This window comes from Anabrus simplex, chromosome 9 (assembly GCF_040414725.1).
Source record: "Anabrus simplex isolate iqAnaSimp1 chromosome 9, ASM4041472v1, whole genome shotgun sequence".
NCBI classification, from domain to species: Eukaryota; Metazoa; Arthropoda; class Insecta; order Orthoptera; family Tettigoniidae; genus Anabrus; species Anabrus simplex.
Window position 1 is genome coordinate 45,933,257 of NC_090273.1, and position 13,869 is coordinate 45,947,125.

The window sequence follows — 13,869 nt, forward strand, 5'->3', positions numbered from 1 at the left end:
GCAGTACTGGTCCAGAATTTAATGCCTAGCAAGATAGGATATTATGCATCATAACTCAGGAATAGGATATTATGCATCATAACTCAGGAATAAAGTACTTTCTGAAAAATTTTATATAAATTTCAGTCTTATTTTTTACCTTATACTCACATGTTTGTATGGTGATAAGTCAGTCTTTATAAGCCCACTTTATGTGGTACCACCATAGTAGAGAAACATTTTAGTGTCTGAGTTTTTAATTTTGAAAATCTGGGATTCCTATGTTAACATAGCAAGGATTTTGCCTAAAATGCTAAATTTCCTACTTTAGCTGCTTAACTAAAAAAAGGCCAAAAACTCACTTCATCCTGAAAGAGGATCTTTAATGTACCTGTGATTTTGTCACTAGTTTTTACTTGCACTTTCCCTATGCCAACTGACTGCCTTGGTCAAGGCAAAAACTGTTTATCAGGGCCTCCTCATGAGTCCTCAAGTGTTGTTGTTTACCAGTAAATTGCACTGCCAAACTTGCCTTCATGCAAGTGGACTCGTTTTGGTAAATATTTTGGGGTCTACCGAGTATAGTCAATTTCTGACTTCTTATAGAAACATGTATGTAGGTGCCAAAGTGGTAAGGGTTGTTTCAAGGGGGTAAATTGATGATTTATCAACCCCTCTTAATATTAAATGTTTTAAAAAGAGGAAGAGACAGACTCACTGAATAACAAAGGCTCTCGTGAAAGTTAATAAAAGGCAGGAAATGAAAAATGGAAAATCTTACAGGCTTAGCCAACCATATGATCACATAAGATAAAAACATTTACCTACTATGGTCGTCTGATGAGAAGTCACATAGATGCGGGGTAAGGAAAGGGAGTGTTAAGCATGGCTGCTCCGCATGCGGCAGTGTCAAGTCATAAGGCCTGACAATGAACATCTGTTTTCCGTCTGCAGTGATTCTTGCGAGCTGAGGTGCTGTTGTGAAGTTTCAAAGTGGTAGTATAATTGTGCTTTAGTTACACATTTACTGTAAGTACTGCATAATGAACATGCATTTGTTTCAGAGAGCTCGCATTGTCTATGTTTGTAGCTATGAGTGTAGTATCCGTTACTCGTGCCGTACCTACAAGCTGCCGTGACTTCTCGTCAAACGCAGATTGTAGAGAGTTGAGTTAGAAAACAAAGAGATGAGTCATGTACAAGTAGGAAAGTGAAAGCAATGCAAAGATCAGTTAGACCCCTGTAGCTACCATTTCATACTCATAAGTTGTAAATCTCTGCGGATAACTGCCGCAGATACATTCTATAAGTTTTCCATTAGTCGTACCACTCTCAATCTCATTAGCAGTTATGTTGTCTGAAAACATTAAGATAATGATAATTATTACTCTGAACAGTTCCAGTGGAGGTTACTCTATTGGACATCCAGATAAGCGACAGATCATAACAGACCACTTGCTTAGTACCTACTTGTACGATTACTCTGAAATTATACTCACAGTGGGTGGCTCAAGAGTATCATACTCCTCCATAACAAAAGGCCTGAAATTCCAAGACAGCGAGTCTATGGGTATTTTATCCTTTCTTGCAGTAGTCTGAAATAGAAATTTAAACAACAATAATAATTGTTTTATTTTATTTTAAGTGATGTGGCGTATTTGTCAATGTGGGGTGCTAATAAATATTATGTTCATACAAATGGCTAAAAGGACGAAAATCTTGGCATAGATAATGATAGGATGGTCGACCCACAACATCAAAGATCGTCAAACGGTAATCATTAGGACACCATAACGCTAGAAGCAAGCAAATATTATTTCACTGGTGGTGACTTGTCGGACCACGGAAAGGCAAACGGTAATCATTAGGACACCATAACGCTAGAAGCAAGCAAATATTATTTCACTGGTGGTGACTTGTCGGACCACGGAAAGGCATGCGCTTGATGCCTCGTTGGGTCAAACCTAGTATATCAGACTTATTATTCATCAATCAGCAGAGCCAGTGGACGCCACGGCGGGCTAACCGAGAGGGCTGTCCGTGGTAAGTACAATGTTCAAAAAAAAAAAGAGAAGAAAAAGGTAAAGAATGAGAGAGAACGTACAACGAACCAAATGTAAGGAAAGTGAATTGATTTAAAACAAATTGTATTTCAACTTCAAATGACTAGAATAGGCAGTGTATAACAAACAAAGAATGGGAATTACAAACATTTAGCAAGGGCTCAGCCCGTTTGACAACCAAAATACAATCAATATGAATAATAATTAAGAATTCTTGGGAATAACGATTATGATTTTCAAGAAAAGCCCAAGACCAGAGTTCGACAGAAAAAAACCCAGAATTAGCACCTATTTAAATTTACTACTACCCTTTTTTTTTTAAAAAAAACCACATTGGTTAAGAATTAAAGGGGGGGGGGGGTACATTAGTATATCTGAAAATAATGATTTAAGGCCACCCTTACAATCTTCATTTGAAACCCAAAAGAGGGCAAGAGAATTAAAGCACGTCGGGAGGCAAAATTTTTACCACTCAATACCGGAAAAGAAAAAAGAGAAAGAAAAAGAAAACTGAGTGAGAAGGGAAGAAAAGAGGAAAAGGAGGGGGGGAAATCCTTCCAGGCTGCTTAAACGCTATCACGCTGGCAATGTAAGCGACCACTCGGGCCTGTAGAAAAAGTCCAGGATGTGGCAACACTTCTATCACTTGTCCAAGCACAGTTTATTTTGGTGTATGAGATAGATAAAGGTATCAGTCTGAAGGACTCAGTTAGAATGGAGACCATGAAGCCACCAAATAATTTAACATTCAAAGTTCAAATCTTGATATAAACCACGAAAGATATAAAAAGTTGTAACATTTTGCTCACCCAGTCTGTTGATAAACAATGCAGCTATTCACAAATTAAAAGTAGGTAAAACGTCGCAACGGGCCAGCCGCTAGCGAACAGTTCCGCTCTCTCCACTCGTGTTGTTTTCCAACTCAATGTCTGACCGGGGAAACTAAGGAATAGCTTGCTTATATACGTGGTGAAGAGATTCGAGAAGTTAGTCGATGAAAAATACGTAGGCGTGACGTCACAACGAGGGAGCAGCAACAGTGCCGGAGAACAGGCCAGTCAGTGAACAGCTGGGCGAGCAAGCAGATGGACGGTAGAATGCGACAGAAGGCAGAAGGTAAGATGTAGTAGAGCGGTCGTAACATATTCCCACCACTCGGCGAATCCGAAGGATGGGGGAGATGACGACGATGATCCAGAGGAGTAGAATAAATTCCCATGTTGACCAAAGAAGGTACCATAGCCAGAACTCGTAGAACGATGAAGCAGAAACGGAAAGCAAAAACCAAACAGTCATAAGCAGCGAAATAAAAAAAGGAAAAAGAGAAGAAAGGGAAAAAGGGATGGGATGGGATAAAGAGATAAAGAGGGGAAAAAAGGGGTATAAAGAAAAAGGAAGAGAAAAGTGATATGGATTGAAAGAGAGAATTACAAAAATATACATATATACATTAATAAAAAAGGAGTGGCTTTAATATATATATATATATATATATATATATATATATAGAGAGAGAGAGAGAGAGAGAGAGAGAGAGAGATGCAATAAAGATGGATGTTTTAGGACAATATATGTAATTTAAAGTAAAGTTTCCCATATTAGAAATCAAAAACGGGATATAAAACCCCCAAAATTTATATATGGGAGAGTCAGTCATAGGGCGAGGGTGAGTGGAGAGAGCAGAACGGAGTGAGCAAAAGGAAAAGAAAAAAAATACAAGTATAGAAAACTGAAAATGGACAAATGAAAGAAGATAAATAACCTAACCAAAAGGAACAACAAAGGCAGCCTGGAAGAAATCCTTATCCCTGGCCCTCAGGAACAGAAGGAGGAAAAAATTTCTTCATCTGAGAAAAATGAGCCTTTTTAACATCAGTAGGAGTGTCAAGGGATTGGAGGAGGGCAGTGGTCGGAGAGGGAAAGGAGAGGATACGGAAAGGGCCAATCCAGCGAGGGGAGAGCTTTGCAGATAAATTTTGAGAAGTAGAACTAATGGGGTGATTCCTTAATAATACAAAATCAGAAACTTGAAAAGATGGAGAACGGACTCGGGAATTGCAAGCCTTACGGTGAAGATCTCTGGCGTGAAGAAGTTGTTGAAGGGCGTGATTCAGTTGAGTATCAGTGAAAAGATGAGAGGGGGTATCCAATAATGAGGGTAAATTCCAAGTTAAAAAAAGGGGTGTGTGTAACTCTCTGCCAAGAAACAACTTGGCAGGAGTAAAAGAGGTAGAAGAGTTAATAGTAGCATTTAATGCCAAAACAAAATGGGGGAGTTTGGAATCCCAAGACTTATGGTCAGTAGAATGAAAAATAGAAAGAAAGGTTTTGATATTTCGATGGTAACGTTCTACAATGTTACCCTGAGGATGATATGGGGAGGTAAAAACTTTCTTGATACCGTGAGAGAAACAAAAATTATAAAAAGCTTTAGAAGTAAAAATAGAGGCATTATCGGAAATTAATACTTTAGGAAGAGCAATGATAGGAAAAATCTGAGTGGATAATATTAATAATTATTTGGGAAGAAATATTTCGTAACGGACGAACAATAAGAAACTTTGAAAAACCGTCGAGCAAAGTGAATATATAAGCATTTGCTTTTGAAAATTTAACTAATGGGCCAACAATGTCAATATAGAATTTCTCAGCGGAATGAGTAGCAGGGGAAGCAGCATAAATACCATAGGGTTGGTGGTTGAGTGGCTTATGTTTTTGACAAGAATCACATAAACAAACACATGAATATATGTCTTTTCTCATCTGTGGCCAAAAAAATAAAGAGGCAAGACGAACATAAGTTTTGGCCATTCCAAAGTGGCTCCCAACAGGGGAACCATGAAAATACTGAAAAATCATAGGACGTAAATTTGAAGGAAGAACGAGGCAAGAAATAGCATGTGGAGTAGGTTTAAAAATGAGGAGATGATTCTGCAAACGAAAAGGACCAGAGTAATTTGGAAGAGAAAGGTCATGAATCAGCTGTTGGCAATACAGATCTTGTTTCTGATGGTCTACACAGGACTGAAAAGAAAGAGGAAAATTGGTAAGGGAGGAAATAGAAGTAATAGCATTAACAGGCAAAGAATCAATTTCAGGTTCATGGGATTGATTATCTTCAAAAAGGCGGGATAAAGCATCAGCAACTGAATTATGGAAACCCGATACAAACTTGAGCGAAAATTTAAAGCGAGATAACCGAAGGAGCCACCGACCAGTACGGCCTATTTTAGGAGCATTATGAAGCAACCAGGATAGTGCTTGATTGTTTGTATTTACTACAAATTCCCGATGGTCCAAGTATTCGGCAAAATGTTCAATAGCCAGAAGAAGCCCCAGAGCTTCTCTTTCGTAGAGAGAATATTTTCGTTCGACAGGAGATAAAAGACGACTAAAATAGGCAATGGGTAAGGTTTGGCCATTACAAGTTTGTTGTAAGACAGCACCAAGAGCGACGTCAGAGGCATCAGTTGAGAGTTCAAAGGGGAGGGAAAAATTGGGAATTTGCAAGAGAGGGGCATGAGAAAGTTTTGATTTTAAGGTATCAAAAGCAAGTTGTTGAGAATTAGTCCAGTGAAATTTAATGCCTTTTCTTTTAAGGAGATTTAAAGGTTCCAAAATTTGAGAGAAATTAGGAATGTATTTGGCATAAAAGCCCACCATACCTAAAAAGGAGCGCAATTGTTTCAAATTCTGAGGAGGGGGAATTTTATGAATGGCAGAAACACGGTCAGGATCAACAGCGACACCCTGTGAACTAAGGATATGACCAAGAAATTTGATAGATGTTTGAGCGACAAGAACCTTAGAAGGGTTAACAGTCAAGCTAACGGAACGAAGACGTGTAAGAACTTCACGGACATGCAGTAGGTGAGATTCAAAATCAGGAGAATAAACAAGGATATCGTCAATAAAAGGAAATAAATATTTGTACTTAAGATCGGAAAGTAAAGAATCAACAAAACGCTGCATGATCTGGGATCCAAGATTTAAACCAAAAGGAACTTTTTTGAACTGATATAAACCATTAGGCGTAATGAACGCAGTGTAGCGAGAGCTAATGTCATCAAGGAGGAATCTGATTGTAAGCGGAATTGAAATCAAAAATAGTAAAATAATGAGAATTAGAAAAATGTTGAAAAGCAGATTGTAATTTGGGCATCAGATAGGCATCATACAATATACGGGAGTTCAATTTCCTATAATCGACAATAAATCGAAAGAAGCCATCAGGTTTATTAACAATGAAGGCAGGAGAAGCATAATTGGAGGATGAAGGAACGATAGTGCCATCACGAAGCATCTTATCAATTAATTCATTAAGAATCTTCATCCTAGGAGGGCTGAGAAAATACGGAGAAGAACGAACCGGAGTAGTGTCAGTCAGATCGATATGGGCAGTGAAGTTGTTAACAGTCCCTAAGTTAGGGGTGATCACATCAAAAAATTCCTGGAGCAGAGACTGTACCTGATCAGAATAAAGGGAATTAATTGTGAGGGAGGAAGACTGATGGAAAAAGGGATAATCAAAGAGGTTTATCAACGGAACAGATTTAGATGAAAAATTAAAAGAAACCTGGGAGTGAACTGAATCAAGAATGAGACCAGTGTTAGAAAAAAAAATCAAAACCTAAAATGAGAGGAGACGATAAATGTTCAACCACAAGAAAAGTAAAAGGTCAGGAAAAATATTGCATTTTAATGTTTAAAGATATAGTGCCAAGGACATGAAGGGGTTGGTTTGATGTGGAAATACATTGCCAAGAAGATGGAGTATACTGCAAATGAGGAAAATTAGCTTTTAATGATTCAAAAAATGGTAAACTAATAAGGGATACGGCATCACCTGAATCTAAAAGAGCAACCGATGGCAAATTATTCACAGTTATCAACACATGAGAAGTACATGGAAGAAAAGAAGCATTATATATACTGGAAAAAAATTGAGGAACATTTTCAGCTGGAGAAAAAGTAGATGAAGGCAGGTTTTCCCCAATAATACGACGACTGCCTAACGACGTGGGTGGAAGGCGTTTCCCGAAAGTGAGGCAGTACAATACTTAGAAATATGTCCCTGACCTTTACAACGAAAGCATGTTATAGTTGAACGATTTGTTGATAGAGAAGGGGAGACGGAATGCGAAGGTAACGAAATAGGTAAGGGAGGGGGTACGATACCAGGTGGGGGAATAGATGAATAATATGAAAGATCTCCTAAAGAATTAAAGACATGAGACTGAGCCAAATTATATAACTGAAGCATGGTAGTGGGGGGGTTAAGTGCATCAAGGAGCTGACGAAAGGAAGGAGCAGCATAAAAACGGACAATTGAAATTAATTCAGAAGTATTATAAGCAATGTTCAATACATCACTATAGGTGGTAATAGAATCAAGATAGTCATGTGTAGATTCAGTAGGTAGTTGGTGGCGACGGACAAACTCAGTACTTAATTTATAACGAATCTCATATGGCAAAAAATAAGTGTGTATTATAGTCCGTAAGTGAAACCATGAAGAGAAATTAGACATATTATCAAGCCAAAATTTTGAAAAGAAACCAGTAGTTTTAGCTGACAAAAGACCGATTAATTGAGGGAAGGAAGCAAGTGTAATATTTAAAAATTTTCTCACAGAGAAAAGCCAAATGGTCAAGCTGCGAGGATCAGTAGCCTGTAGCTGAGGTACAAGAAGCAATGACTGCTTAACTATTTGAATATTAAGTGCACTGTCAATAGAAGTAAGGTGAGGGGAGGAAGAAAAATGGGATGGTGGAGACGGAAACATTGCATGTTGAGCAAGGACTGGAGGAGATTTTATGTCATCAGAAGAATGCATTAATGAATCAGAAGAAGGAGAGAAAGAAATCAAGTCCCCGACAGGAGGGTTGGGTAAGGACAAATTGTGATATGAAGGAAGTGGTGAAGAATTAGAACTGTCACCCAGAGGAAAGTTATCCGAAAAACATGCCATAACGATAAGTAAAAGAAAAACAGGGCGTATAATTAATAGAAAAGATTGTCTGCTACCATTTGTGGCGTATTTGTCAATGTGGGGTGCTAATAAATATTATGTTCATACAAATGGCTAAAAGGACGAAAATCTTGGCATAGATAATGATAGGATGGTCGACCCACAACATCAAAGATCATCAAACGGTAATCATTAGGACACCATAACGCTAGAAGCAAGCAAATGTTATTTCACTGGTGGTGACTTGTCGGACCACGGAAAGGCATGCGCTTGATGCCTCGTTGGGTCAAACCTAGTATATCAGACTTATTATTCATCAATCAGCAGAGCCAGTGGACGCCACGGCGGGCTAACCGAGAGGGCTGTCCGTGGTAAGTACAATGTTCAAAAAAAAAAAAAAAGAGAAGAAAAAGGTAAAGAGTGAGAGAGAACGTACAACGAACCAAATGTAAGGAAAGTGAATTGATTTAAAACAAATTGTATTTAAACTTCAAATGACTAGAATAGGCAGTGTATAACAAACAAAGAATGGGAATTACAAACATTTAGCAAGGGCTCAGCCCGTTTGACAACCAAAATACAATCAATATGAATAATAATTAAGAATTCTTGGGAATAACGATTATGATTTTCAAGAAAAGCCCAAGACCAGAGTTCGACAGAAAAAAACCCAGAATTAGCACCTATTTAAATTTACTACTACCCTTTTATTAAAAAAACCCACATTGGTTAAGAATTACAGGGGAAGGGGTACATTAGTATATCTGAAAATAATGATTTAAGGCCACCCTTACAATCTTCATTTGAAACCCAAAAGAGGGCAAGAGAATTAAAGCACGTCGGGAGGCAAAATTTTTACTACTCAATACCGGAAAAGAAAAAAGGGCAAGAAAAAGAAAACTGAGTGAGAAGGGAAGAAAAGAGGAAAAGGAGGGGGGGGGGGGGGGAATCCTTCCAGGCTGCTTAAACGCTATCACGTTGGCAATGTAAGCGACCACTCGGGCCTGTAGAAAAAGTCCAGGATGTGGCAACACTTCTATCACTTGTCCAAGCACAGTTTATTTTGGTGTATGAGATAGATAAAGGTATCAGTCTGAAGGACTCAGTTAGAATGGAGACCATGAAGCCACCAAATAATTTAACATTCAAAGTTCAAATCTTGATATAAACCACGAAAGATATAAAAAGTTGTAACATTTTGCTCACCCAGTCTGTTGATAAACAATGCAGCTATTCACAAATTAAAAGTAGGTAAAACGTCGCAACGGGCCAGCCGCTAGCGAACAGTTCCGCTCTCTCCACTCGTGTTGTTTTCCAACTCAATGTCTGACCGGGGAAACTAAGGAATAGCTTGCTTATATACGTGGTGAAGAGATTCGAGAAGTTACTCGATGAAAAATACGTAGGTGTGACGTCACAACGAGGGAGCAGCAACAGTGCAGGAGAACAGGCCAGTCAGTGAACAGCTGGGCGAGCAAGCAGATGGACGGTAGAATGCGACAGAAGGCAGAAGGTAAGATGTAGTAGAGTGGTCGTAACAGTGAATATTTAGTTTTCATGATGGCAATGTACTTGATGATGATGATAATGATTGTTGTTGTTTAAAGGGAACTAACAGCTAGGTCATTGGCCTCTAATGGTATGAGGTGCAGCACAATGAACCAATAATTAAAACTTCAAAATGTATCAGCTCACTAGAATCTAAAAAGAATGATGATGAAAAAATGATCATGAATCCAAAACAACCAGTGGATCCAATTCACAATGCCTTATTTTCTGAGATGATGCTTGTTGTCCAAAGGGCTTCAAAATTCAGGTCACCGGCCCCTCATAATGGTACTAATCACTGGTAAAGCAGAACCATGGTGTTCCTCCTATAGTGGTACTAATCACAGGTAACGTAGACTCATGGTATTCCTCGCATGGTGGTACTAATCACAGGTAATGTAGACCCATGGTATGTCACACATAATAGCACCACTCACAGGTAACACAGACCCATGGTGTACCTCACATAAGGGTACTACTCACAAGCTATGCAGACCCATGGTGCTCCTCACATAGTGGGACTAATCATGGGCCCTGGCTAGATCCATGGTGTTTCTTACATAGAATCACAGGCCACATATACTCATGGTGTTGCTCACATAGTGGTACTAATCATAGGCAATGTAGACCCACGGTGTATCACACATTATGGTACAACCCACAGGCAACCCAGATTTATGGTGTTCCGCATAATGGTACTAATCACAGGCAATGTAGACACATGGTGTTCCTCATATAGTGGTACTACTTAGAGGTAATGCAGACTCATTCTGAACACAATGGAACCAATACATTTGAGCGCAGCGCTCAGCACCTTCTCCTGCTAGACACTAGTCTGTGCAGGTGAGCACCCCCTCCTCCACCTCAGTGAGATGCACACGGCGGTACTAATCACAGGCAACACCCAGACCCGTGGTGTTGCACACATACGGGTACTGCTCCTAGGTAATGTAGACCCATGATGTTCCTCACTTGGTAGTACTAATCACAAGTAACATTGATGCACGATGTTCCTCTCATAATGGTACTAATCACAAGTAGTTTCATAGTTCTAAGTCCATCATCCCATGGTCACCTCTTTTAGTTGCCTTTTACGACAGACAGGGGATATTGTGGATGTATTCTTGGTCTGCATTCCTCACCCACAGAGGGTCATTGTACCAGAAATGAAGTTTCAGCTTATTAGGCTATGTTCAGTTATACTTGAATTGACCCGCAGTGGGTACAAGTGCACATTCTACAGTTGTGCTAGTGGTAGTAGCTCATCGTAGTTCTATTAGTAGATCACCCAATGCAAAACTGGAAGGTCCTGGGTTCATATCCTACTGGCATCTGTTCTGTATTTAAAATCTTTTCAGCATCTACTCCACATACTTAACACGACCTAATAAGCTGAAAATTTATTTCAAATTAGAAAATGTACTCATGTTTCGCTACGGTATTTTACATTGTATACAGATTTCTATGTAAATTGCTGAACACACAGTGAGAAAGATGATATTAAATTGCACGTCTCTTGGAGTTATTCGAGAAACACCATGGGAGGACTGCTTACATTGCATCCGATATACGGTGCGCGTTAGGAAGTTTTAATGATAATGGCAGGCCACGTTTCCTGCTGCTATTCACAATTGAGTTCAGGAATTTCTATTATAATGGCAGGCTCACATGCCTAATGCCATTCACAATGGAGATGGGGAGTTTCCATTATAAAGAGAGAAATACACCGCAGAATGGCAGCTTGGCATCTCTCTTGCTTTCTACCCAATGAACAACCACAAGTTTACAGGAATGATGACGAAAATGGCATTACATTACTTCCGCGCTGGCAAGCAGCCAGAGACATTGCCATGGTAACCAGTAGGTTCGTTGTTGGACATTCAATACAGTCATGAAACCCACAGAAAATAGTAATTTTCTCTATCATTTGAAGAGTAAGCAATATTACGTACATAACAAAAGTTGTTTAAAATGAAGGTATGTTTCATATATAGTCTACAAATTTTACAGGAAATCAGTAGTATGCAAGAAAATTGAAAAAATAATTTCTGGTCCACCTATATACCCCCAGTCTATTCAGTGATTTTTAAATCATATGGATATCTAAACCAGCTCCTGGATGTGTACGCTCTAAATATGAAATTTGGTTGAGATCTATCCAGCCATTTCACTGTGATGGTGGAACAGACAGACAAACAGACACAAAAGCTAAAAACTACTGATACAGTCTTGAGTTGACCTAAAACAGATAAATATCTGAAAAATTGTCAAAATAAACTAAATTACAGATAGCGTACCCCCTACAACTTTATTTATATAGACAATATATTTTCTCTTAGAACACATGTCTGCAGTACTCCTTATGCAATACAAGCCTCCTGCTTGGTGTGAAATGAGTTAAAGTGCTGGAAAATCTTGTATCACAAGTCAGAAGCTGTATTGGGATGCAAAAGATTAATGGAATAAATATGAAATCTTCCTTTAGAAAACAACAACAAAATTCTACATACAGTATTATTAACCTTATCTTTAAGCCATAATAATGTTGTTTATCTCTACGTGTACATTTTACAAAATTGTGTAGTAGGACCTTTTCTTAGATTAAAAAAACTGTCTTTCTCTCAACAAATTGTGAATTTTCAGCTGATACTTCATTTTTATTTTTAGCTGGCTTTTGACTTTGGCTTCAGATGCATATAAATGATTTTTGTGGCCATTTACAGAAATGATAAAACTGGAAACTATCAAAATCCATTAAAATGAGCACCCTCTTCAAATCCCAATAATAACTGAAATGTTTGATTTGAATTGTCTATATAAGAAAAAAACTTTTTGTTGGTGGATGTCCCCATTGCTTCAGATATATCATCATCATCATCATCATTTCTTAGCTCCAGTAAGCTGGGTGCGGTTGTGTTGCATGTCTCAGTGCAAGCCAAATTAAGGTGAAATCGCAAATGGCTCATTAAATCAGTTATGGTTTCTTAGATCATAGCACTTACCTGGATAACTGTGGTAATTCTAAAGCTAATATGCAAACAGAGTCCATACCAGAAGTGGAAGGGACGCTTTTATTAGATCAAAATTAATTGGTCAGCTCGTCCGGTCCGTTTGCCTTGGTGACTCTGAATAACTTTGGGCTGATCGCACAGTCCTCGTACCAGCGATGGATCTTTCAAATATCTGCCTTATCAACTGTCAATGGTAGGTTCTGCACCAAAGCCTCCTTCAGTTTGTCCTGTCCATCCACAGATGTTGTTCATATTTGCGAACCGAGCTCGATAGCTGCAGTCGCTTAAGTGCGGCCAGTATCCAGTATTCGGGAGATTGTGGGTTCGAGCCCCACTGTCGGCAGCCCTGAAGATGGTTTTCCTTGGTTTCCCATTTTCACACCAGGCAAATGCTGGGGCTGTACCTTAATTAAGGCCACAGCCGCTTCCTTCCCATTCCTAGGCCTATCCCATCGTCGCCATAAGACCTATATCTGTGTCGGAGCGACGCAAAGCAGCTTGTAAAAAAACAAAACAAAAAAACAACATATTTGCGATGCCAGTTTACATCTCCTATTTCTAGGTCCTTGAAAATCTGCAGGAAAACTGTGGTCATAGTATGCTCAAGGAGTCCTGTGGGGAATTATCCTTTTCATGTGACAATAACATTGCAGTCTCTTCACTTTTAGGGTCTCCAGCAAGCTTCTTTCCAGTCCAAGCTGCTGTTTGTTATCCACATTCCTTATTTTATCCATTTTTGTTTTTTTGTAGATATATACTGCATTGAATTGGTGGATTGACCTTGTGATTTCTTTTGAATTCATTTTACTTAACTTTAGTGTAAGTCAACATGGACAAAATCATGAAATTTATCACATGTAATTCAGATAATTCAGATGTAACTCTGCATTTATAATGGGTTGCTACCCCAATGAGGAAGACTGTCATATGAATATTGTTGTACGTTTCATCCCAACATATGTTCAGAATAACCCCTTCCTGTTTCACTCACATTGCTACCATTCTCATTATGCTCTCTTGCACTCTTGTTAATGAGTTGCTGTTGCTGCAAGAAATTAATGCAACATGGAGTTTAAAATGGGCATTTTTAGAGGCATAATCTGGCAAACCAAAACAAAACGAGACACTAAATACAGTATGTCAATTTACAACAATAAAATAACATAATATATGCCTAGGTCTGCGCTACTTATTTGTTCAGCGATCCACTCACTGAAATCCTCATGACAGGCATGCCAGTGCACATTATATTTTAGAATTATATGCACTTTTAACATGATGTATTGTCAATGTATGT

The 13,869-nt window shown here is 38.7% G+C and overlaps 1 protein-coding gene across 1 annotated transcript in view; it reads right to left on the reverse strand.

Moving 5' to 3' along the window:
• The window catches only part of kl-2 (dynein heavy chain 2, axonemal kl-2), a 638,176-nt gene that overhangs the window by 19,645 nt on the left and 604,662 nt on the right, over positions 1-13,869 (reverse strand). The window contains exon 80 of the mRNA XM_068229141.1: positions 1,479-1,574. Coding sequence (XP_068085242.1) covers positions 1,479-1,574 — 96 coding nt within the window. The remainder of the gene's footprint in view (positions 1-1,478; positions 1,575-13,869) is intronic.